We start from the raw sequence: 25,437 nt of genomic DNA on the forward strand, positions 1-25,437 counted from the left end.
AATTCTAAAGATGCTACCAGAAAACTACTAGAGCTAATCAATGAATTTGGTAAAGTAGCAGGATACAAAATTAATGCACAGAAATCTCTGACATTCCTATACATTAATGATGAAAAATGTGAAAGAGAAATTAAGGACATACTCCCATTTACCCTTGCAACGAAAAGAATAAAATACCTAGGAATAAACCTACCTAAGGAGACAAAAGACCTGTATGCAGAAAACTATGAGACACTGATGAAAGAAATTAAAGATGATACAAACAGATGGAGAGATACACCATGTTCTTGGACTGGAAGAATCAACACTGTAAACATGACTGTACTACCTAAAGCAATCTACAGATTCAGTGCAATCCCTATCAACCTACCAATGGCATTTTTCACAGAACTAGAACAAAAAATTTCACAATGTGTATGGAAACACAAAAGACCTTGAATAGCCAAAGTAATCTTGAGAACGAAAAACGGAGCTGGAGGAATCAGGCTCCCTGACTTCAGACTATACTACAAAGCTACAGTAATCAAGACAGTATGGTACTGGCAAAAAAAAAAGAAATATAGATCAATAGAACAGGATAGAGAGCCCAAAGATGAACACACACACACATGGTCACCTTATTTTTATGTATTTATTTATTTATTTTTTTGCGGTACGCAGGCCTCTCACCGTTGTGGCCTCTCCTGCTGGGGAGCAGAGGCTCTGCACGCGCAGGCTCAGCAGCCATGGCTCACGGGCCCAGCTGCTCCGTGGCATGTGGGATCCTCCCGGACCGGGGCACAAACCCATGTCCCCTGCATCCGCAGGCTGACTCTCAACCACTGGGCCACCAGGGAAGCCCAGTGAGGCCTCATTTTTATCATACCAGAGGTACTTCTGGATTAGAATTCTTCACCAACTCCCAAAAGTTGAGAGTGGAGAGAAGGGGAGGTGAGGGGGGTGAGGGAACACATCTTTGTCCTGTTGTCAAGCCGTGCAAGAGAAACAGGGAACATCTGATGTGATCTGGTTTTATGCAATAATTCAAATTGCTAACAAGTAATTTGCATGTAAGTTGTGTTGTAAATTGTATGTAACTTTAATGATTGAACAGAAGCTTTAGTTCCATCAGCTTGTCTCTGCTTTGCTGGGGTTTTGGTGGAATCATGCAAAAGTGAAGGAAAACGGGATTTTTTCAGTCCTGGTTGTGGTTATAATTGGTATTTGTGCCAGTTACACTTGGGCGGGCTGGGGGGTGAAGTGACTGGATATAAGGTGGAAATGCCTTGAACCGTGTTCCCATCAGTCCCACTTCAGCTGGGCTACTTCGTCTGCCTCCTGCCCTGGTCCAGATGGCTGCTACTTGGGCCAAACGTAAGAAGCTCCAGGCCCGCAACTTCGTGGCCCACACGTCAGTCTGGCCATTGGCCCCCATCTGGTCCCCGTGCGAGTTGGTCAGGGACGTGTCCCTCACTCAGCCCCGTCTGAGTCTTTGTCTCTGTGACTCGAGTCTTGAATGGCAGATCTGCTCCCTGTGCCCCATCCCTGTATCTGGACCCTGGTACCCATCATCCCGCTTTCCTGGGGCATATGCCTCTACCTACGCCTGGGTCTGCCACTTCCTCTCCTCCGGACCCGCTGCCCCCTGCCAGCACCTCGGGTCTCCCGGCCTCTGTCCGTTGCTGGTTCCAGGTCCTCCCGCACCCCTGCTCTCCACGAGTCCTGTCACCTGCTCCCGGGGCCCTGGGAGGTGGCCCATCGATCACCGGGCCTTCCCAGTCTTGGGTCCTGAGCCTCCCGGACCGACTCGGGGGCAGCTAGGTTCTAAAATGCCCCAGTGCAGGCAACTCTGTACTAAAGGTTTTCTTCCATATACAAAATTCCCTTTAAAGATTTCCTCTTTGGCCTCTCCTAGGTCTCACGTGGAAAGGAAGCTCAAAGTTCTTAGGCATTTGGTGCATTTACCAATGCATGGCAGAGGAGCCAAGATCTTTGGAACAGATATTAAGAAAAATTTAATGTACATTTATACATTTCCCCCTTAAAAAACCCTCAAAGGATACAAAAATGGCCAGCTAACTTTAAACAACGGCACAGTCTCATCAGAAGCTTAATTTCTCTAGAAGAACACAATTTGTAATGACTAAGGAACATGGCTCACGGGCCTTGGAAGACCGGGAGATGACAAGAGAAACTAGTTAATAATCCTGTAGCTACTCACTAAATTAGTCCTCCCCTCCCGCTGTAAGAAGAAAAGAGGCGCAGAAGCATGACCTTGATGGCCCCCAAGTTACGAAATGGTTAAATGAACTGTAACACAGGAGTTAGGATCTGCTCACCTGAATTAATCCTTTGATGGTAAATGGGTCACCTTTTGTGGTTTTTGCAAGGGTGTGGTGCGTACAGAATACATTTGGAACAGGCCTATTTTGGGAGTAAACCTAAGCGGGGCCGTATGTAGTTTGAAAACCTGTGGAACTCTTTTGAGTGACACGCGAGCGTATTTCGAACGAAGAATTACTTGTTCCCAAGATTAGTGGGTTACAAAAAAAATCTAAACAGAATCCAGGAGAAATACTCCATTTCATTTCTATCACAGGAAAAACGATAAGAAAAAAATCTTTACGTAAAATATACATAAATGCAGAATTTAAGATGACATATTTAATTACATGAATGCATCAGGAAGTTTCGTACTGCCCTCTGCTGTCAGTTTCTAAAAGAAATATAGTAGACTTACTGTAAAAACGGACGCAGGGTGGATTAGTTGAACAAACCGGTTTGAAAACAATTCCCTGCCCCTAATTCCACCACTTTCCAGCCAGTAATGCTGATTTACTTCACGTCTGTGTGTAGTGATCTGTCAGCCCAAGGAACCAGCTCCAGCAAAGTGTGTGTCAGTGGATGTACCGTGAGTGGTATAGTTTGTGATTTGGGAGATGCTACATTAATAAGAAATTATCAGCCTTGCAATTCGTAGTCAATGGTGTCTTCCTTAACTTTGCGCCAAATTTCTTAATTTTGAATTTACTTTTGCATATTTACATAATTTAGGCAAAACACTCTTCATTAATAAAAGCAAAACCTTCCAGATAAATGCATTAATGGCTTATTTTCTGTAGTACAATCCTGCCTTGAACTGTTATTTTCATTTCGGCATATGAAATTAAGAAATGAGAAATAATAACAATAATAGGTAACAGCAAAGTGGCAGTTACTAGGTGCAAGGCACTGTTTTATTTTTTCCACATATTATTTTACTTAGTCATAAAACAGAATGGGGGTGGTGGGTATTATAATTCCCATTTCGCAGGTGAATAAACTGAGTCACAAAATAACTTGTCGACGGATGCATTTGGTGAAAGGTGAAGCCGTGATGGGAAACCCTGTAATCTGACCCCAGGGTCTCTCCTCTTAAGCTCTCTGCACAGAAGGTACAAATGCTGCATTTACGGAGGAAGAATGTAGAGAAATTACAGTGGCTACCGATGGCACACTCCCCGCCTGCTGTTTGTCTGCTGTCCACCCTCTCGTGGCCGGAGCCTGGGCATGGACAACAGGCCTGTCCACGTCCAGCCTGGTATCTATCTCTGTCTTGTGGGAAAGTTCTGTCACGTTGAAGGTGCGGTGCGCTCAGCATAGGAGCATCTGCCAGTGGAGCCCATGCCTCAGACCAGACACATCCGGGGCCGCCCTCGTGGTTGGCCGCACATACCTGTGCTTTTCATCTGCCAGACAACTTCTGGCTTCCGGCACACTTTCAACGATCTCCAGCAACTCATATTCAAATTATGCACTGCACTTGAATCTATCAGTTGGGCATCCTAAGTTCCCCCCTTAGCCAGCAGCACCGGTTCATGACGACAGATCCAACCCACCAGGGACAACCAGCACAGCTACTACTTGCCATTCCAGGTTGCCTCTGCCTTGCAAGTACTTGGAAAATACGACCTCGGGCTCCAGAGGGCTGACTCTACAGGAAGTGAAACAGCACGTAAAACACTGACGTGCTTGAATTCGTTTGCCTCCTTAAATAGGCTGTGGATTGATCAAACCTTGAGTTACTTTACAGAGACAGCACTGCTCATATGTAAGAGGGGAACTCACGTCTCCAGGATGACCTGCAACCAAGAATCTTCAGTCTGCGGAACCCAAAGAATAGAAATGTTGCCATCAGAGCCCTTTATGAATCAAGGCATCCCTCAAGGAGGAAAACCAGGCTCCCGGCACAAGGAGCTAACACCAGCTGATTAGCAAGTCAGCTTCAAGTTTGAAATTCCCTGAACCCCTTAAATTATGCCCTGATTCCTGGAGCAGGGAGACAGATTTGAGCTGTGCCTCCTGTCTCCTTGCTGGTGGACCTCACAATAACGCACTTTTTTTCCTCAAAAGCTGGGGCCATTGTATTGGCTCCTATGTGTGTCCAGCAGCCAGCCCTTGCTCGGTAACAATTTTTGGTGACCACGAAGGGACCCATGTCTTGTGACCAACTGTCCGTGGCTCTGAAGCCCCCGGGGTGTGTGGGCCTTCACCACTGATCCTGAGTGGCCACCTAGACTGCCCGTGTCCAGAGGGTGGGGTTTCAGATTCTTGCTTTCCCACCATGGGACTCCAGGCTCCTCAGGCTACTTTCCCCTTTGACAAAAGAAAGTGCTCCTGGATCAGATGTCTTTTGGGTGAGTAACCTTGTTAAAACATGCCTGTGCCTAAATTGTCTAAAAACCTCATCAGGATCATGGGTTAGAGTCCCACCCTGGGGGGAAATCTGAAAGGTCCTCAAAAGTTCAGGTTAGACATAAATCGCAGCAGTATCTTTTTTGATCCACCTCCTAGAGTAATGAAAATAAAAACAAAAATAAACAAATGGGCCCTAATTAAACTTAAAAGCTTTTGCACAGCAAAGGAAACCATAAACAAAACGAAAAGACAACCCACAGAATGGGAGAAAATATTTCCAAATGAAGCAAACACCAAGGAATTAATCTCCAAAATATACAAACAGCTCATGGAGCTCTATGTCAAAAAACAACCCAGTCAAAAGATGGGCAGAAGATCTAAATAGATATTTCTCCAAAGAAGACATACAGATGGCCAAAAAGCACATGAAAAGATGCTCAGCATCACTAATTATCACAGAAATGCAGATCAAAACTACAATGAGGTACCACCTCACAGCGGTTAGAATGGCCAACTTCTGCACTGTTGGTGGGAATGTAAATTGATACAGCCACTATGGAGAACAGTTTGGAGGTTCCTTAAAAAACTAAAAATAGAACTACCATATGACTCAACAACTCCACTCCTTGGCATATATACAGAGAAAACCATAATTCGAAAAGACACTTGCACCTCAATGTTCACTGCAGCATTCTTTACAATAGCCAAGATAAGGAAGCAACCTAAATGTCCGACAGAGGAATGGATAAAGAAGACATGGTACATATATACCATGGAATTGTATATATTACTCAACCATAAAAAGAACAAAATACTGCAGCAACACCCATTTCCAGCAACATGGATAGACCTAGAGATTATTATACTAAGTATAATTATTATACTAATTACTATTATTATAATAAGTCTTATTATACTAAGACCTAGAGATTATACTATATTATACTAAGATTATTATACCATTTCCAGCAACATGGATAGACCTAGAGATTATTATACTAAGTGAAGTAACTCAGACAGAGAAAAACAAATATCATATATCACTCATATGTGGAATCTAATTTTTAAAAATGATACAAATGAACTTATTTACAAAACAGAAATAAACTCACCGATTTCAAAAACAAACTTATGGTTACCAAAGGGGAAATGTGGGTGGGGGAGGGATAAATTAGGAGATTGGGATTGACATATACATGCCACTATATATAGAATGGATAACTAACAAGGACCTACTGTATGGCACAAGGAGCTCTACTCAGTATTCTGTAATAACCTATACGGGAAAAGTATCTGATAAAGAATGAATATATGTATATGTATAACTGAATCACTTTGCTGTACACTTGAAACTAACACAACATTGTAAATCAACTATCCTCCAATAAAATTTTTAAAAATAGTTCAGGTTAGAGTCCTGAACCCTGGGTTAAAGTCCCAGAGTCTTGGATTTCTTTGTCTGTCCAGGTTGGTCTAAGTCTGTTGAATTTGTTGGGATTGGCCAATAGGGGGAGGCCCTTGGATGTCTGTAGCAAAACTTTATTAAACCTGATTTAACGAAGGTCCCCGACTCAGGAGAGAGAAGACTTTGCTCCCTGACTGGAAACTCTGCCTCATGGAAGTGTCGGGGGTTTTCCCCCATCATGTGCAGTGGCTTCACAGGAACCCACCCCAGAAGAACATACCCCATGCCTGGGTTAAAGGCATTTCCAACCAAAACACCTCCTTGGTGTCATTTTGCTCTGGTCATCCTGAGAGGAACCTTTCAAATGAGGAACATTAATAGTATACCTGACTGTAGTCCTTTGGGGTATATTCTTCAAAACTGGTCAATGTTTAGCTATGAGCCGATGGAAAAGAAGACAATGATTTTCTCTGTGACACTGCCTGCCCTCAGTATCAGCTGGAATCAGGGGGAAATGGCTGGAGAATGGGTCTTTGAACTATGATACTATCTTATAATTCGATTTGTTTTGTTAGAGAGAGGAAAACTGGGACGAAATCCCATTGCACAGTCATTTATGTCCTTATATCAGAATAAGAATTTGCAGAAGAGATGTAAAATTGTGATTCAGAGGGAAGAACCTCAGAAAAAGCCTGTTTCAGTTGAGTCAAAACCAAACCATGATCCTGACCTACTACATCCAGTCCATCCGTCAGCCCCTCCGTCAGCCCCTCTTGTGGTTTCCCTGTCTTATGAAGGAGGTCTGCCTGTAGTCAGTGCAAAGGGTCCTACCAGCCCTCCTAGGGCTGCTGGTCCGGCTCTGTACTGCCCATACCAGATGGTCACAAAGGAACACACTTTCTTCCCCATACCCACCAGGGTATTCAGTTTGGCCCAGGGAACACTCTACCTCAGGCAGGGCATTTCCGTTAAGACAGGTCCCAGCAGGCTTAGATGACCAAGGCCAACCCAGGGGATTCTCCTGTATCAGACTTGGATTTATACAACTGGAGAAATAATAAGCCATCTTATTGAGATGAGCCTCAGAAAATGGAGAATCTCTTTACATCCGTTTTGCCACTCATCACCCTAACTGGGCTGACATACAGGCCCTCATGAATACCCGACTGTGGAAGCGCACAGGATGGTATTAGAGAAGGCTGCCAGGAAGCTGAAAGTTTCCCCTGAATCACAACCAAATCATCCAGTCAGAACTCGGGTGGCACAGGCCACACCCAGAGCTGAACCAGGATGCTGGGACCCGAAAGACCCAAGGGAACTGAGCAAGCCTGAATCATCATAAGGGGTGTTTAATAACCAGACTTCAACAGGAGCCCCCAAACAGCAGGGCTTGAATAAGATCCAGGAAGTACAGCAAGGACCCCAGGAGAACCCGTCCACCTTCCTCGAGGCGGTTTTTGAGGCTTACAGATGATAAGCAGCTAGGGATCTCGAACACCCAGCTGTAACTGCTCAAACGCCCTGTTCCCTTTTTGGGGAAATTAAATGCGCTCCCACATCAAGCCTCTGCCCCATAGGCTGCCCCATTACGATCGGGAGACCAAGCCTCCCCCCAGAAGCCCCTGAAGAAATTCTGCAAAAGGTAAGCGTGGATGTTTGGGCTGATGGGAGGCCAGGAAGAGACAAGACGGCTTACCTAGTAGGAGTAAAACTCCGTCCAGAGGCCAAGACTCCGAATGTGAAGCAACAGGCATTTGAAAGAAGGTATAAAGCCTCCGACGACCACCTTTCTTAAATGCCAATTATTCTGACCTTGTCAATCCTCATATAACACTCCCATCCTGTCGGTTCAAAAACCCGGGACCAGCGATGACTTTTACACAGGATTTGAGGGCTGTTAACCAAACTGTAGAGGATATACATCTGGTGATGCCAAATCTTTATACTTTACTTACAACTTTATCCGGAGACTTTTGCTGGTTTACAGTTCTGGAGTTAAAAGATGCCCTTTACTGCATACCCCTAAGTCCTGAGACCCAGGGGTTTGCCTTTGAATGGGACGATCCAGAGTCTGACGTAAAACAACGATACCGCGGGATGGGACTCCCACAAGGATTGAAGCAGGACCCCACCATCTTCGGGGAAGCCTGAGCCACGGATTGAAGGGATCTCCAATTTAATGAGGGAGTCTTACTCCAATATGTGGATGGTATACTAACTGCTCGTAGAACTAAGGAAGCGTTAGGACCAAAATACTGCAAGGGAAAAGCACAAATTTCTCAACCAACTCTAAAATATTTAGGATTTGAGGTATCCAAAGGACAAAGGAACATTGCCAGATGGAAGAGAAGCAATAGTTATGGTTACTGTAGCCACTACCAGAAGGCATTCTTGAGAATTCTTAGGAATCGCTGCATTTTGTCGTACTTGGATTCCTAACTTTGAACTCTGCGACAACATGAGGCTCTTAAAGGAAGTGACAATACGCCATTAAGCTGGACTCCGAGATGCCATAATGAGTTCCACACCGTCACGGAGAAGCTTTTCACAGCCCAGCACTTGGTCGCCCAGGCATTTTGTGTCTGAAAGACAGGGCGTGAGTCTTGGAACGCAAACTCAATGTTTAGGTACCTCCGGAAGGCCAGTAGTTTACTTTTCTTGAGTCCAACAATCGGGCGTGTACGTCAAGTATGGCCAGTTTGCCTCTGGGCTGTGGCTGCAACCTATGACCTTTCACAGGAGGCTGAAAAATGTACCCTGAGCCAGCCGGCCACTGTGCATGCCCCGCGCAGTGTGCCACCTTTACTTGAACGAAACGGCGGATGTAGGCTTACTTCGGGGAGGCTGGGCAAATACCAGGCCACACCACCTGACACCCCAAATGTCACATTACAGGTGGCGTCCACTCTAAAGCCAGCCACTCTGCTCCCCAGGACGACAGGAGAGCCTGCTCACGACTGTATACAAATAACTGAATACAACCTGACTGATGAGCCTTTAGAAAATCTGGAAATGGAAATATTCACGGACGCGAGCAGCTTCACGGACGAGGCGGGGCTTGGAAAGGCCGGGTGTACAGCTGTAGCTCATCAGGAAGCCCTAGAAGCAGAAGCCCCTGTCCAGGTCCTCTGCCCAGAAGGCCGAGCTCACAGCCCGCACAGACCCCCGAGGCTTGGAGCTAAGGAAAAGGTGACTATCTATACCAATTCCAAGTTTGCCTTCTCTGTCCCACGTGCACACGGGGCCACCTGGAAAGACTGGTCTACTGACATCAGGAGGAAAGAAATTCAACATGCAGAGGAGATACCAGCCTTATTAGATGCTGTTTTATATGTACACACACATATTTATATGTATAGATGCTGGAATAAGTAGCCATAGGACATTGCCTGGGCCACCCAAACACCGATCGTTATATAACTAACGGAAATTAGGCTGATCAGACAGAAAAACAGGCAGCCAGAACGAAAAACCCAGATCCTAAGGCTTCAGCACTCATGCCAAGTGTGCACCTGTCCCTGTTTAAGCCTCAGATCTGGAAATGGATCTCGAGAGAGCAGATGCATGGGGATTTCATGCTGACTCCCGAGACTTAGACGGTGATCAGGACCAAACAACCACAGAGGCTGGATTTCTAATGAGCTTATTATGCATGACCATGTGGTGCAAGGAGCTATTACTCACCTACATCAAGGTACCCATGCTCACCTACATTAACTATTACTCACCTACATCAAGGTACCCATGAAGGGAGGGCCGCACAAGTTTATTGTTGGCCTATAAATGCAAACGACCATCCAAAAGGTAACACAAAATTGCCTGATCTGCACCGGAAACAATCCTAAAACTGGGCCACCCCTGATGATAAAAGGGGTGCAAACCCGAGGGACAGAACCAGGGGATGACTGGTAAATAGACTCTACTGTTAGGCCAAGAATCAGGGAACACTGTAGATACGTGCTGGTGTTGGTGATACCCCTGCACAGAACGGGGCAAAGCTTCTCCACGCAGGACAGAGAATGCTTCCTAGGTAACAAAGGCCTTCCTCAAAGAAATGATCCCTCGTTTGGGGCCACATCTTTCAATCCAAAGTGACAACAGAGGAGCCTTCATAGCCAAAGTGACTCAAAGGTGTCTGGGGCCCCCGGAACACGATGGAATTTCATGCTTCCTGGAGACCTCAGTCTATGGGGAGGACTGAAATGATGAATCATTCCTTGAAAGAGACAGTCACCAAAATAGGCCAAGAAACCAACGTGACTTGGGATAAGGTCTTACCAGCTGCCCTGCTGAGGGTCAGAGTGGCCCCTAGAAGCAAGCTCCAATTGAGCCTTTATGCAATGTTCTCTGGGGACCTCCCTTAAGGTCTCATGTGGTAACAGAATTAGATTTGATAAAATGTGTACAGTCTCTCAGTGGTGTCGTATCTTCTATACATAAAAAGCATCTAGTCCGTTAATGCTTCCCACGGACGTCCCCCCGCATTGCACAAGCCCAGGGACTGGGTCCTCCTTGAACCTGGACAAACCAACAGCCTGAGGACCAGTGAAGCCCGTGTGGAACGGCTCCTATGACGTCCTTCTGGTTACATATCCTCCAGTAAAGCTACAAAGAGTCAAGCCTTGGGTCTCCTACTCCCAGAAACCTTAAATCACTTTTCAGAAGGAAACAGAACAGCTAAGACTCCACCTGGCTGTGACGAGAAGATAATGATGTCTCGACGGTAGCCTGTTTCTGCCCAAGAGTCTGGACCAGGCCTGCCTGAATCCAAATTCAATCACTAAAATGTCAAAAAATAACATGTTTTCACGGATTCCCAAAGTCGCAGTTCTGTGTATCTTAGGGCCAAACCCTCTTTACTCATCAAATTTGTCCTCGTGGTCCATCTTGTATTTTTAAAAAATCCTCTCCCCCACTCGCAGGATGACTGCCCCAGACTTCAGAGTTCAAGGCGGGACTCGGGAATGCTTACAAGTAAGTGCAAAACAATTTCGTTCCTCTTATAAAGATCCACGCCCCTCATCAGCCGAAAGTAGGTAGCCGGGTCCTCGCCCCTACTTCCCTCCAGACGGAGGAACGCACAAAGGAGACGCAGGTAAAACATCGCCCAGCTTAAGCTCGTTCGCCCCCTTAAGTACGTTCATTGCACAAACCTGAAGTTATTTTACAGAGACAGCCCTGCGCATGTGCAAGACGGGTACGGGCGTCTCCAGGATGACCCCAACAGCACGAGGAGCTTTCTTGGACTGATTAGCAAGGCAGCTTCCAAGCCTGAAATTCTCTAAACCCTTAAATTCCGGTCGGGAGATGGATTTGAGCCGGGCCTTCTGTCTCCTTGCTGGTCGACCTCACAATGAAGCTTTTTCTTTTCACAAAAGACGGGGCCACCCATCTTAGTTTAGGCATGCGGGATCTAATTCCCCCACCAGGGATCCAACCGGGTCCCCTGCATTGAGAGCGCGGAGGTTTACCCACTGGACCACCAAGGAAGTCCGCATGCAGCAACTATGACCCAGCGCAGCCTGAAAGAGTAAAAAAAAAACAAAACAAAAAAACAAACCCGGGGCCATAATATTGGCTTCTATGCCCTTCCGGGAGCCAGCCCTTGCTGGGTAACAGAAATCTCTTCTTTCACATTAAAGTAAAGCCAAAAGACCACGCGCATCATCTCATAGCACCTCCACAACCAAAGAGGCGTACCTGACCCGAGGAGGTGGGTTCCCGGCGACTCTGCACTCGAGGTACACCCGACTTCCTTCTGCCACCTCTTGGCTCCGCAGCTTCTGGATGAACCGGGGAGCGGCCAGCAGGTGGCGGGCGGCCGGGGGAGAGGGGCTCCAGCTCGGCTGGACCACGTCCCGGGCCGCCGCGGGGTGATGCCCGGGCTCCAGGGGCTCGGCCCCGGCTTCCACCTCCTGCTGGTCCCCGGTTGGGCTCCGGCTGGCCGAGGCGCTCATCGGGGCTGACAGCTGGTTCTTAGGGGACAGGTACCCGCTGTCCGGGGATGAGGACTCCCCGTTGGGGTTCCTGGTTCTCGGCTTGGAGGTTTCTCTGAAGATGGCCGTCAGCTCCTCGATGAGGGTGGCCGCCTTGTTGCACAGCGGGCTCTGGGGCCCGGCCCTGCCCCCGTGCGTGGCTCTGGGCTTGGCACTGGCGCTGGGGGCTTTGGCACCGTGTTTCCCTGCCCTGCGGAGACTCCGGATGTAGCTGGGCCGGGCCAGCAGGGGCGAGACGCCGGGCTTCCTCCTGGACGCAGGCGAGGAGATGCGCTCGGATCGTTCTGCTGGCAGCGGCGGGACAGGTGTGGGCTTGTGTGCGCCAGGCGTCCCTGGGGACAGGTGCTCACCCGGCCTGGCCCCCTGAGGGGGAGGCGACCCCCAGAGGCTCCCAGGAGAGGGGCTGAAAATCTGTGAGTCCTCCCTTTCCGAGTCGCAGTCCTCCGTCTCTGAGTTGGCTATGGCTCTGCGGGCCAGGTCCAGACTCTTGTTTATCTCCTCCTGGCTGAGGAAGGCCGACAGGCCGGGCAAGAAGTCTGCGTTCTCGCCATCTTCCGCCACGTCCGACAGGGAGTCGTAGAAGGAGTCACGGGAGGACATGTCGGACATAGTCGAGAGGCGCTCATGCACTCTGTCTGCTTTGGACAGGAAGGCAGGGGCCTGGAAACCAGCTCTGAAGGACAAGAGACACAACTGCAGTTAGTAGGAGCAAGTGGGGTGTGTGTGTGTGTGTGTGTTTGTGTGTGTAATCCCAATACTGCCCATCCACAAGTTGGGAGAAACGGTAAAAGGCAAACATATATGCTTTTTAAGTCATTTTCCCTATAAATTGGAGGAAACGTCAAGCACCCTTGTGTTTATCATTTTAATTCGGTATTTGCCCTGTGAGTGAATACTAATTGTTTCACTAAGCATCATTAAATAACTCAGGAGGGCCACGCCTGCGTGGGAGCTGTGAGCGGACCAGGGCCCCCTTCCCTCCCCCCTCCCGCCTCCCCCCCCTTACACCTCTAATTTCATTGATGTTATGAGAACAGGAGTCTGTTGATATTTTAAGCAAATCTGACACTGCTTATGTCACCCTAAACCACGAAATGCATTCTGATGGCAATTTTCACTGGATTTTAGTTTTCGGTGAAATTTTGCAAACCTTTTCTTTTCCTGGTGTCCAGACATGTGTATTCACATTCATTCATTCACTAGTTAATTCAAGGCAGAGTTGAAATCGCTTACTGAATTTCAGGTGCAGAGGGACAGTTGCGCTCTAGACCAGGGGTTGGCAAACTTCCCCACAAACGGGCGGATGACCCCAGACCCCTCAGCGTGAGGGGGCATTGTGCCGACAGCGGTCTGCAGATTATTTCACTTAAAACCCTCACAACTGGCGGCCTCAGTTTAGAAAGGGAAAAACTGAGCCAGAGGATGTGAGAACAAGAGCCCAGACGACGAACCCAGAGCCCACGCCTTCGCCATATGCTTCCCTACCATCATATCATCGTGTCACAGCCGAGGTCCCAGCAATGGATCCGACTAAGAAAACGTGGGTCAGAAATCAGAGTTCTGCTATTAAGGATATTTAGTGCAAAGTGAAAATAACATGATAGATTTTAAAACCTCACAAAAAGCACTGTCCGAGGAAGCTAGAGAGCACACTTCTGAATGGTGAAACAACTTTAAATTCTTTTTTTTTTTAAATAGGGGGTGTCTGCCCAGATTAAATCACCTGTTTATTAATTTATATTTTGGTTTTAAAGAGGCACCATCTGACAGGATCCAGTTGTCCCGATTAGGTGTAGCTTAGAAACCACTTGCACAGTGAAAAAGAAAACAACGGCAGGAAGGTATATATGGTCCGGGTTTAATCTGCAACCCCGACATTGCCACCTGAACATGCACGTGGGCTCGGGAAAGCGCTCATAGCATGGATGAAAGCGGAGGTTTCCACGTGGCCCAAACTCACCAGAAAATTATGCTTCAGAGACGTCCGTGTTATTCAACCTTCACATTAAAAGGTCGTAATCAAAGAGATACAACTGCAAACATTTCCGTTATTGCCCTGGGATTTCATGTGTTATTTCACACAGCGCTTCCGGCAATTCCGTGCTGGTGACATCCATACAGAAAATGCAACACACCGGCAGCGCCGCAGAGCTAGTGGAGGGCCCGGGGGCTCCGGGCGGCAGACGTCCCGTGGCTCCCACGCGCCCCCGGCCCCCGCCGCCGCCATGGCCGGGTCGCCGGCGCCCAGCTCGCAGGAGGCGCTTCTGCTGGAGCTCAAGGGGCTGCAGCAGGAGCCGGTGGAGGGCGTCCCGCTGAGCCCGGTGGACGAGGGCCGCCTGCCTACCTGGGCGGTGGCCATCTTCGGCCCTGACACCTACGACGAGGGCGGCTACTTCAAGGCGCCTCGAGAGCCCCCTCGACGACCACCGGCCTGTTAGTCCCTGACCAAGATGTGGCACGCCGACATCTACGGGACTGGGGACGTGAGCGTCGCCGTCCTCCGCCCACCCCAGTCCATGACGCCCTCAGAGCGGCGGAGCCCCGCCCAGAACGTCAGGACTCCGCCCCAGAGCGCCGTCTCCCTCCCCCTCAGACCCAACACCTCTCCCGCCCACGGGGGCGCCTGCGTGATCCACGGGAAGCGGGAAAAGAGCAAAGGCTAGTACCGCGAGTACACTGACAGCAACCGGAAGCAGGTCCCGGGGACCACGGTGCACGCGGAGCGGGGCGGCGTGCAGGTGCCCACCACGCCGGCCGGGTCCTGCGTGAAGCCTGGGACCCTGGCGCCCGCGGGGACGCAGAGCTTTTCCACGAGGACGGCGAGGCCGAGGCCGACCGCTGCTTCTGGGACGACTCGCGGGACTTGGGCACCGAGAAGCCCTCACACCGCATCTTACCTCAGCCACCCGCCTGTCTGACGCCGCCACCACCTCCGGGCGCCGGGCGGCCCGGGGTCCCCCAGCCCACGTCTCCTCCGCCTCCGCCTCCAGGGAGGCCACCGCCCTCGAGGCCCTGGGCCCCGCGTGGGCTGCAGCCAGACTCAGGGTCCCGCCTCGTGAGTGGATGGGTTGACTCAGGGTCATCTCTTCTCTCTCCTTTGGTTTGTTTGGAATCTACGTAAAGCAACTTTATGAGAAAAAGAAAATGCAACACACTAAAAAAGAACTAATGTGTAAAAAGGAGTAAAGAAGGGGTGAGGTCAGTGTCCACTTGCGCAAGCAGGGTTGACGATTGGAAAGTGTGAGGCATAAAGTGTCTATAAATCTTTGCCACCTGCCTCTGTCCTCTTTTCTGAGGGAAGTCGAATTGCCTGGAAATTCCCTCTTCTCCTCTGCATCTCCTTCATCGCTTCCTCATTAGTTTGGTTTAGTTGTCGTTTCCCCTAAAACTCCCGTAAGCTGCCACTATTTTCTGTTTTCTTTGGCATCCTGCGGGTCCAGCTTCTTCGTGTGGAGAAATGGCCCTTCCCAGTTTAGTCACTCTTCCTCTACCGGAATGATAAATTGACCATGAATTCCACTTACTATGTGCAAGGGAAGCTTCCAGGAGGGTGAAGACGAGCCAGGCATGGTCTCTTCTGGAACCATCTTACAATCCAGGAGGAGGGATTAGGCAAGAGTCAAGAATGACCCAAAGACAAGGAGGAAAATGATGATTCCTGTTAAAATAGGAGATCAGAAAAAAAAAAATAGGAGATCGGATGGTGAGAGAAATCACACTTAGGAATTTGGCGGTGCCATTCCTTTGCTGCCTTTTTTGCCAGTGGTCCCCTGGCTAATAAGAGAAGGTCCAAACGGGGCAGGCAGGTTACCTGTGCGCCCCTGGACGGTCAGCGAGATGTGAAGTCTCAGGCCTCGTCCCCCACGATCACTGTGACAGGCGCTGCGCCCACGCCCAGCCACCTGTTCCCGCTCTGAACGTCGTCTTCTTTCACGTCCCTGAGCTTTGCACACGTGGTTTCTTTCGCCATTCCCGTCTCTTCTGTTTTTCCAACTCCAGCTCATCCTTGAAAAATACTTAATTTCACTTCTTGTTGGTACTTTCTATGATCCTCCAGTCAATACAATTCACTCCTTCTTTTGAACATGACACTCTGCAGGAATTTTGTTGTAACATTCATTTTGTTGAACTATAAGGATTAGTTAAGAACCCTGCGAAGGCCAGGAAAGCAGGTGTTGCCTGACAGCTTTTCTGTGCTGGACGCCTGGCAGTGTCTGGGTCACGATCGTGGCAGGTGAAGGAGAAAACCACACCTAGTGTTTGAACCAGTTTTGAGCCCTGGGTGGGAATTGACAGGAGAGGGAGCCACGCATCCACAGCAGACACGGGACACTCTGCAGGTATCTTGTCCCCTCCTGTCCTGGAGGCCGCTTCTTGTCCCCTCCACTCACTCTCAGCCCCAGGCCCCGTAGCACCTCCCTGGGACAGGCTGTCTTCGGTGAGGAATCGTTCTGCTCTTTGTGCAGCTTTGTCACCTGTCTTTTCAATGGTCACTCATCGCCAGGGCTCTGCTTTCTGAGAAGAACTTGATAAAGTAATCAGTGCTGCATGTTCGTAGCTGTTAATGAACACACATAAAATACACATTACATGTCCTTGTACCAGTACAAAATGGTACTGGTACAAATGACACCACGTTAAAAAAAAAAGTAGACAGTGATTTGTATGGTTTTCATTACCCTCAAAGAAAGTTTGTCATGAAAAAATTCAGAACCGGAACGACATTTGTTTTCTGGCATCCCTGCTATTAGACGTCGGGAATTCTCTAAATGTTGACACTCTTCGACGTGTGGATACCGGTGAGCTCAGGGTTAAATTCTGAGTCATAGAAATATTGGTTTGGCCCAAAAGTTCATTCAGGTTTTTCTGTAACCAACTTTTTGGCCAACCCAATACAAATCATGTTTCTGGCTTACGTCCTCTGTTGTCTTATTCATCAGCATCGATGCGTTGAGTGCCGGCTATGCGCTAGGCGCCTCTTCTGCAGGCTGGGGACACAGCCGTGAGGAAGATGGGCTTCTCTGCCCTAAGAAGCTGCCATTTTAACAGGAAAAAAGACAAAAGTAGGAAACCAAGGAAATGTCAGGTTCTGATTTTCTTATACTTGGTTTGGTCTCAAATCTTTTGTTAGTTGATTTTGGGAAACTGTACTGTGCTTTTATCCCTCAGATCATCTTTCAGAGTTGTTAGGGTACAAGTGGGATGGGACGGGATGGACGGATGCTTGCGGGCTCCCATCGGTGTCCGTAGACCGTAGCAGTTCTGGACAGCTCGCTGTGGGTGGGAGGGGCTGACGGTAACAGCAGGAGGACACTTCAGGCCGGCGGTGCCTCAGACTCTGGGACTGTGCAGTGAAGGAACTGCAGGCACCCTGGGGGTTCTCTGAAGGCAGACCCCTGCAGCAGGTGATGATGCCAAACCCTCAGGCATTAGCAAACGTGGTAAAGCACAGGCTTGGGAGGGCCTGCAAATAGTGGGAGGCGTTATAACTGCCCGCCCACCTTGACCTTCAGCAGACCTATCAGGGTCTGGCGTATCCCAAGGAAATTTTGCTATCAGATGTCAGCTCCCATGGTCACCTATGTCGTTACATCCCTGTGCACATTTCATCCATTCTCATGGAATTTTATGCCATTTAGTTGATAGGTTATTTCTCATGGTTAATTTTACGGTTCTCAGCTTTGCCCTAAGTTCACATTATCTGGATTCTGTTGGACCCATATTCCACTATGAAATACAGAGCGTGTAAGTTTTCACTGAACATTTAACGTTTCATATATCACACATTCTGACATAAGCAATTTTATCATCTTAAATTGTCTTGGCATTATGATCTTGGTATTTGGGAAAACATTTGTTTTTGAGCTCCTGAATACGTAGTAGACATATAAATCCATATGATTCACATACGTATATACAAATAATAGAAAAAAATAGACAAATTTTTAACTTATGAATAACATTTGTTTTTAGAGTTGCTGACTTTGGAGGATAATTATCTGAAAACAAGATCTGTGCTATCGAGGACAACCTTCTATTTTGTCGGTCAGAAAATACTTGTGGGACACCCCCTGCACCGTCCCCAGTGGCAAGGAACATAGGCTGTTGAAATGTAAACAAATTCCCCCACTTGAGAGGAGGTTGGGGAAGACAAGGCACCTCATGAGAAGCAGCAGAGTCCAGGAGGAAGAATAATTCAGTTGCAAACGACAAAAGCTTGGTTTCCAAGTTTTGAGCTGCAGGCTTTCCTGTAAAGATGATCCGACTTGCGATGGTTAGACTAATCAACTTTACGATGGTGTGAAAGTGATAGGCCTTTGGTAGAATCCGTACTTGGAATTTTGAACTTTTATCTTTTCCCAGGCCAGTGATGTGCAGTCTGATCCTTTCTCTGGGCGGCGGCCGCCGTGCCCAGCCAGCTCCGCGATCAGGAGGGTAAACAACCGATGTACTTAAAACCCTCTGGACCCAGACAACCACTCTGCTTTTCACTGTCATTACGGTATGCAATCAATTACATGGGATATTCAGCATTTTGTTAGAAAACAGGCTTTGTGTTAGATGATTTCACCCAACTGCAGACTGATGGAAGTGTTCTGGGCACCTTGAAGGTGAGACAGGCTGGGACCTGGGACCCTTTGCTGCAGTGATTGCACCTCTCCTCAAGCAATAAAATACAAGGAAACTGTAAGGGACTAAAAATAACTGCGTGCATGCACAGCTGGGGCAAATTCTGGACAAAAGATACAAAAAGACCAAAAAACCCAACTGCCACTTCTGAAGAGCCCGGAACAAAAGCAGGGTGTCGGGAGCAAAAGCAGAGTACTGCACATGCCCCCTGCACACACCACCATCAAAGGGATGGGCAAAACACCTATGCCACCCCTCCTGACGACCCCTGGACACACTCCTACCCTCACCCCATATAAGGAACCATCGTGCCCCGCCATCAGCGTGCGAGCAAGGACACCTGTTTCTTGTTTCGCTTCCCCTGTTGCAGCAGCGGCCCCCATAAAGCCTTGCCTGAATTTCTCGTCTGGCCTCTTATCAATTTCTATTGATTAAGGAGGCCGAGAGCCCTGGTCGGTAACAAAGGTGGGCTGGGCTAAGCTGTGACCTTCGGTAGGTAAGTGAGGCGTATTCAGTGCATTTTCAACGTGCGATAGGTCTGCCAGGAGGGAGCCCCACCATGAGCTCAGGAAGATCTGTCGTGAACCATTGGATCCTGAGAATAATAGATGGGGTGAACACTATGTTTTTTTATTATTTTGATTACCCAACCTACAGCATAAAAACATTCAATTGTTTAGCCAAAGTTGAACCAGGAAGTGGTAGACATGGTTGAAACTGGCATGGAACTGCCACGTTGTCTTTTCGCACTTGGTGTGTTATGGGTATTTACTTGAATAATTTAAACAAGGGGAGGACTTTTGCAATAGTTTATGGAATCCTTTGCAGAGACTTTGATGAGCTGCTACAATTTTGAAAGGAAAAATCTTTGATGTTAGAAAAAGACTGACAGGCACCAAGGATCATTCAGTATCCCAAACCACACGGGCCAGGTGCTTTAGAGAGTCCAGACAGGGGTAGCAACGTTTCACTAGGCGTTTAAGATGTGTATACAGTTAGAGATAAATACAGGAGGAAGGTTGGAAGATGGTGCGTCGAGCAGTGGGTGCTGATTACGTCTCCGGTGGGTTGAGGATGGGGTTGTTAGGGGAATCTTTGGTTGCTGTTTTCACATTCTTTGGGAAAAAAAGTGGAAATTCTGCGTGATTTTAATATTGAACTTAGCATTTTGTTTCTGTTTATTTTCGTATTTAAACAATTACTAAAAGTAATAAAAACTATGGGTACAAAGATTCAAGACTAAAAATATTTTAAAATAAAACCCAAACTATGAAAACCAAACTTGAAAAAGCTTTAAAACTTCTTTTTTCCTTGTTCTGGAAGCACATGCAATTCCTAGACGAAATTTCTTCCTTCTGTTGAAATAACTTTTTAGGTCCAAGATGGAGCTGCTCCTGCCTGGGAGCCATGTCAGCAACCCGAAGCTTAGGGAACTTTTGTGTCCCTATGAACACTCTGCTTGAACAGAAACTCATGCATCCGGTCAGCCAGCCCCAAGCCAGACCAGCATTGGTTTCCTTACTTACCTCCTTCCTCCGTCTCACCACAGAAAGGTGAGTCTGCAGCCCCAGCCAGTCAAGTACTTTCTATTTCTCTCTCCCTTGTTCTTTATCCTATAAAAGCTTCCTGTCTTCCTCTTCATGGTGAGGCTCTTCCAAAAGAGACTGTCCACTTCATGAAGGGTTAAACAAAGTGTGTTTGTATCACCTAAATTGTCTTCTTTAATCATCATTTTAAAATCCATCCTTCCTTCCTTCTTCCTCCCTTCCTTCCTTCCTTCCCTCCCTCCTTCCCTCCCTATAGGGCTAAAGTCAAATATGAAAAATTTATTAAACCCTTTTTGATGCAAAAAGATGAACAGTAATTTTATAATCCACTTCTTAATAAATACATGTGGATTCCACTCTTTCCTAATCTTTAAGTAAATTGTCATTACAGGGAGGCATGGCATATTTTTACTTCAGTTTTTAAATTCTCCCCAGACGGTATATTGTATCTCAACTGCAGAGACATAACATAATAGCTGATTTCATGCCCACAACAGCCATATTAAGTGTTTCCAGAGAGAGTACTTGGAGTTACTGGTGTCCTCTTTGTATACTATCTTTATTCACCATATTGAATCCATTCTAGATTTTACTTCCAGACCATCCATGTCTACTGCCACTGTCCTTATTCTGGCCTTCATTCCCTCACCTAAATTCAAAGCCTATTTACCAGACTTGTATCTGTGTTCTCTCATATGATATAACACATCCAAGTCAGAGCTGCTCTGCTCAGTCTTTATTTCCTTTGCTGGAATTTAACCAGGACTCGGCCATCGCCTCCATGCCTGAATTCCTGGCTGGAGCTCAGATAACACAATTCCCTTTGATGTCTTATACACACACACACACACACACACATATTAGCAAAGTGTAGACTCTTGTCGTGGCCTTGGAGATTTCAGGTGGTATCTCTTTAAGAACGTGTCAGATTTATTTTGAAACTTGACTAATGCTACCCTCTGCATTTTAAAAAAAAAGGAGGTAAAGAAATCAAAGTGATTGTAATTGTCCCGCGTAATCCAGATCTCTATTATATTGTAAAGTATGCTACGACCCTTTTAATTTTCAGTTTTAACAACCAACAGCAGCTCAGACAGAGAACTGACACGGGGCCCCTAATCCATATCGGACACAGGAATGCAGAAGGACAGATTTGTATTCTGGGTATATGTAATCATATATTCACAGCATACGTATTGCCTTGATAAGTCTCTTAGGCCTTGTCTACTGTTAGCAATAATTTGTCAAATAGACTCTGATGTTTAAAATCTGGATAACAGAGGTGAACATTCAAGTTCTGTCTTAGAGGAAAAAGTATATTGGAAAGTATATCTGTTCTGTAATAAGGATGTGATCTCTGCACATTCATGACTGAACGGACTTGGTCAGTGTTATATTGTCAGGCAATGGGCTCTGGATGTCGACACATTACTCGTACTAGAAGGTAATTAGTATTTTTAGCAAATGTTGAAAAAGTAACATGAGCCTGAAGTCATTCTGTATCAACCTCATCTATTGGATTCAAGACAATTTCATGTGTAACTTACAGCCATGTGATGTAGAATTATACTGTAAGTTTTCAATTTGACTGGACCATAGTTTCCCTTAGGAAGTTTTCTCTTTTAAAAAAATACGCAAACTTTATGCATGGTTAGGATTTAAAATGTCTGCCTTGACTCTCAACTCATTTAAAAAGTTCTTCGAAAGTGTAATTAACAACTTAAAAATGTTACTAAAACCGAAAGTATATCATTTTAACCCATCGGTATTTAGCTTAAGTATAGGCAAGGTTTGAGTTAGCTGCATTCTTATTCTCTATAAAACATAGACATGATCTTGACAAATGTGGGCTCCATCAGTACATTTAATCCTTTTGGGATTAATAGCCCCAATTTAGTTTTAAGATTTTAATAGAAAAGGCAGCTCTCTGACAGCATAGGTAGAAATAAAACCCTGCAGGTAAATCTCATGTACTTTCTGTTTTGGGAAGGACTGCAAAATTCCCATTACTTTTCCTCTCCAAATAAAAGAAAAATCAAGACATCTTCTAAACAGTGTTACATCTTCTAGCAAACTCCTATTGTATTTTTTAGCTTTTAATAAAGAGCTTTAAAAATGTTGTTTTACTAGTTAGTATATTAAGATATATTTTACAGACCTTTTCAATCCTTGGTTACTTTGAAGACTCCCAAAAGGTGATGGATTTCAGAGGAGCGTTTCTTCTTTTCTGGGGGAGTGAAGGTGGCCTTGTTTATTCATGACACACTGCTTGGTCCGTGGTCACTTTGAGGCAGCTCTGGGCTCAGACCCCATCTGTCCTCTTCCTCCACTCAACTATATTTGGTAACTGAACTCATGTTTCCCCAGACGGCCCTGGCCAGAGATTCCAGAAGCCAGCTCTAAGGGCTGGGTTCTTAGAAAATTAAAAGCACTTAGAGTAGAGAGAACTATATTTGTGGATCTAATAAACATGGGATTGACACATGTTCCTCTACTCTCTGACCTTGTGACGGGAAATCCCCACCTGTCTTTTAAATGTATTCTTAATCAATTAAATGCTCAGTGTGTGACTCTGAGAAGAAAAAGCCGCACTCCTAAAGAAGGCTCTTCTAACTATAATCTTCAGCTCTGTGCATTTAACTTAGTCACATGGTAGATTATCCGAAAATATCCAGTAACTATTTAAAAATTAAGCCACCTGTCAAATTGAGTGGAGAGCCCCACTGGCCTCTCACTTCCATTTGTTAATTAACAATTATGATATGACTTTGTGTGGGTTGAGGACATTGTCCATCTTGCGATTAAATAGACATGCACACACAGGGCCTGAATCTTCCACACATTGCAACGCCGAGCTGTCAGCCCAAGGTTTAGCACATCCTGACCATCCAGCAAATATTTGTGGATGAAATAAATAAATGTGGAACGAATACTGTTCAGGACAATATGAACCCTTTCACAGCTGTAAAAAAAAAAAAAAAAAGTCTCACAACCGTCTCATTACTTATTCTGTAGCATATCGTTATAACATATTCTAATATTTTGAACTTCCAAATAACAAAACACAAAAATTCTTCTGTTCCAAGGTCAGGCAGTGGAGCCAAATATAAGTGGCGGAAAATAATCACACAAAACTTCCTGGTGCGGTAAATTTGGAAATGAAGTGCCTAGTCTTTCTTCGTCTGGATAATATCGTTCTAGTCGATGCAGGTTCTTACCTAAAGAAGTTTTTTCTCATGGTGGACCACTTAGGAAGGGCTCCTCTGAAACTTTACAGGCAACGCTGGTCCTTTATAATCGGTCCTTCTTGAAAATACCAATAGATACATTCGTGGGCTGTTTCACTGCTTATGGGGAGGAGAAACCCCTCTGGCCGGTAAAAAAAAAAATGCGCTTATGTCTTCTTCTTACTAAAACCCTTAAGATAAGAGTAAAAACCCAAAAGGATAAAAATTGGGAGCGAAGGCAGTAAAAGACTCCAGAAATGGACAAAATGGCTGGGAAATGGTTAATAGAAAGATGAGTGGTCTAATTAAACTGGAAAGTAAGTGGCTGGAGGGGGAGGTGCCCGTGGGAAGCAGTGATGGCCCCGAGGCACAGAAAGGCTGGAATTGGAGGCACCTGGCCTCTTCCTGAAGCTCATTCTAACTGGCAAGTTTGGTGAGGCCGGTGCTGAGACAGGGCATTGGCTGAAAGAGCCCCAAGCGAGCAGTCAGAACTGCCGCCCGTTTCCACGTCCTGCACACCATCCGTCACCCTCGCAGAAGAGCAGGCATCTTGTTCTCTGGAGCATAAGACGGTGTCCAGGACCAGGGCCGTGGACACAGCGGACGGAAAGGGTGAGGCCCAGAAAGTCATTTCTGGGAGCTGCGTGGGGGGAGGAAACAGAGGCTTGGACTAGTGCCGTACTTCTAGAACAGAGGAGTGATGGGAATGTGGAAAAACAGTAACATTTGATACAGCTTGGCATCGTTGTGTCTGTGACATTAATATCTGTACCTTTGGCGTTTGAAAATGTCATGATCAAAAGTTAAAAACCTCTGTTGTGTCCTGAGGCAAAGTGCAGGTGGAAGAGATTATAGGAATCAAAATGTTGTGACCGTTCCATGACGTTACCTTACTTGTTACCTTAGTTAAGGAAAGAGTCGCTGAGAGCAAGGACACAAGTGGCTACAAATGCCACTAGACAATGAATAATCTCTCCCTCCTCCCCCGCCCCTCCCCCTTCTTCATTTAAAGATAAATGGATGCTAACCGTATGACCCAAGCTTCCCCTAAATGTCTTAACAGATTTTGTTGTTGTATTAATAGTAAATTATGCAGGAGCCACTAGGCATTTTCTCCCTCTGCAGCAGACACCACCTAGGCAATAACTTGTAAATCCCGGGGTTCATTTTTACAAGCCGACCTAAAGTGTGTGTTGGGGACCTGTGCACTCATACTAACATCTCCTATGAAGACACTACCAGGAAGATGCACATCCTTGCAGTTTCTAGAAAGAGATGGGAATGCAACTGGGTGAATGTTCACTGCAGAGTGACAAAAAGATTCATAATCTGTTATTGGTAAACTAGGGACTCATCCTTTTCTGTTGTTGTGGAGTCATTCCCAAACCAGTGACAGAACGCTTCCCGTTCCTCTTTCCAGGAAGAGTCGCCAAGTTATATTATGTTTACTGTGTCTTGGTCACAGGAGAAAATTCACACCTTTTTGTAGAAATAAAAAGTTGAAAGTTGCAGGTGTGAAAACCGTCATAAAGACGTTGATTGGTGTTTATGATGGAAACGCTGTTGTGTTGTCTACAGGGATATGGGGGCTGGTGCTTCTGGGGGAGATGCTGGTCCCAGCCCAGGAGAGAGCAGGGTTTTTGGAGCCTGGAGGGACACAGGGGTAGGGGGTTCGTGCAGGATAGCACAGGGGCTCATCAGAGCGAGGTCTGACTGTGGACGCCTGGGCACTGAGCATTAGGCACGGTGGCCTGGGGGGGCTGAGTGACAGCAGTGGGAGCCTCTGTGTGCTAAAGGCCACGGGGCCAGAACATTGTGTCACCATGAATCTCGGTGGTGCGCATGCTGGTTCACGGACCAGAGAGGCCTCGCCCTCGTGTCCCTGGAGCGCCCGGTTCCCAAAGCCTGGGGTAACACCTGGGAAGTGATGAAGCTTTGAGAAGAATAAAGAAAAAAGAAAGAAAAAGGTAGCTGTG

The 25,437-nt window shown here is 46.8% G+C and overlaps 1 protein-coding gene and 1 pseudogene across 1 annotated transcript in view; one reads left to right on the top strand and one right to left on the bottom strand.

Annotated features, from left to right (window-relative positions):
* The window catches only part of PALLD (palladin, cytoskeletal associated protein), a 384,184-nt gene extending 371,518 nt beyond the window's left edge, over positions 1–12,666 (bottom strand). The window contains exon 1 of the mRNA XM_024744116.1: positions 11,762–12,666. Within this exon, the coding sequence (XP_024599884.1) occupies positions 11,762–12,666 (905 nt within the window). The remainder of the gene's footprint in view (positions 1–11,761) is intronic.
* A 1,457-nt stretch (positions 12,667–14,123) lies between these two features.
* LOC112399133 (ubiquitin-conjugating enzyme E2 R1 pseudogene) lies at positions 14,124–15,285 on the top strand (annotated as a pseudogene).
* The last annotated feature ends 10,152 nt before the right edge of the window (positions 15,286–25,437 follow it).

Source organism: Neophocaena asiaeorientalis, unplaced genomic scaffold, assembly GCF_003031525.2.
Source record: "Neophocaena asiaeorientalis asiaeorientalis breed wild unplaced genomic scaffold, Neophocaena_asiaeorientalis_V1.1 scaffold115, whole genome shotgun sequence".
Lineage (NCBI taxonomy): Eukaryota > Metazoa > Chordata > Mammalia > Artiodactyla > Phocoenidae > Neophocaena > Neophocaena asiaeorientalis.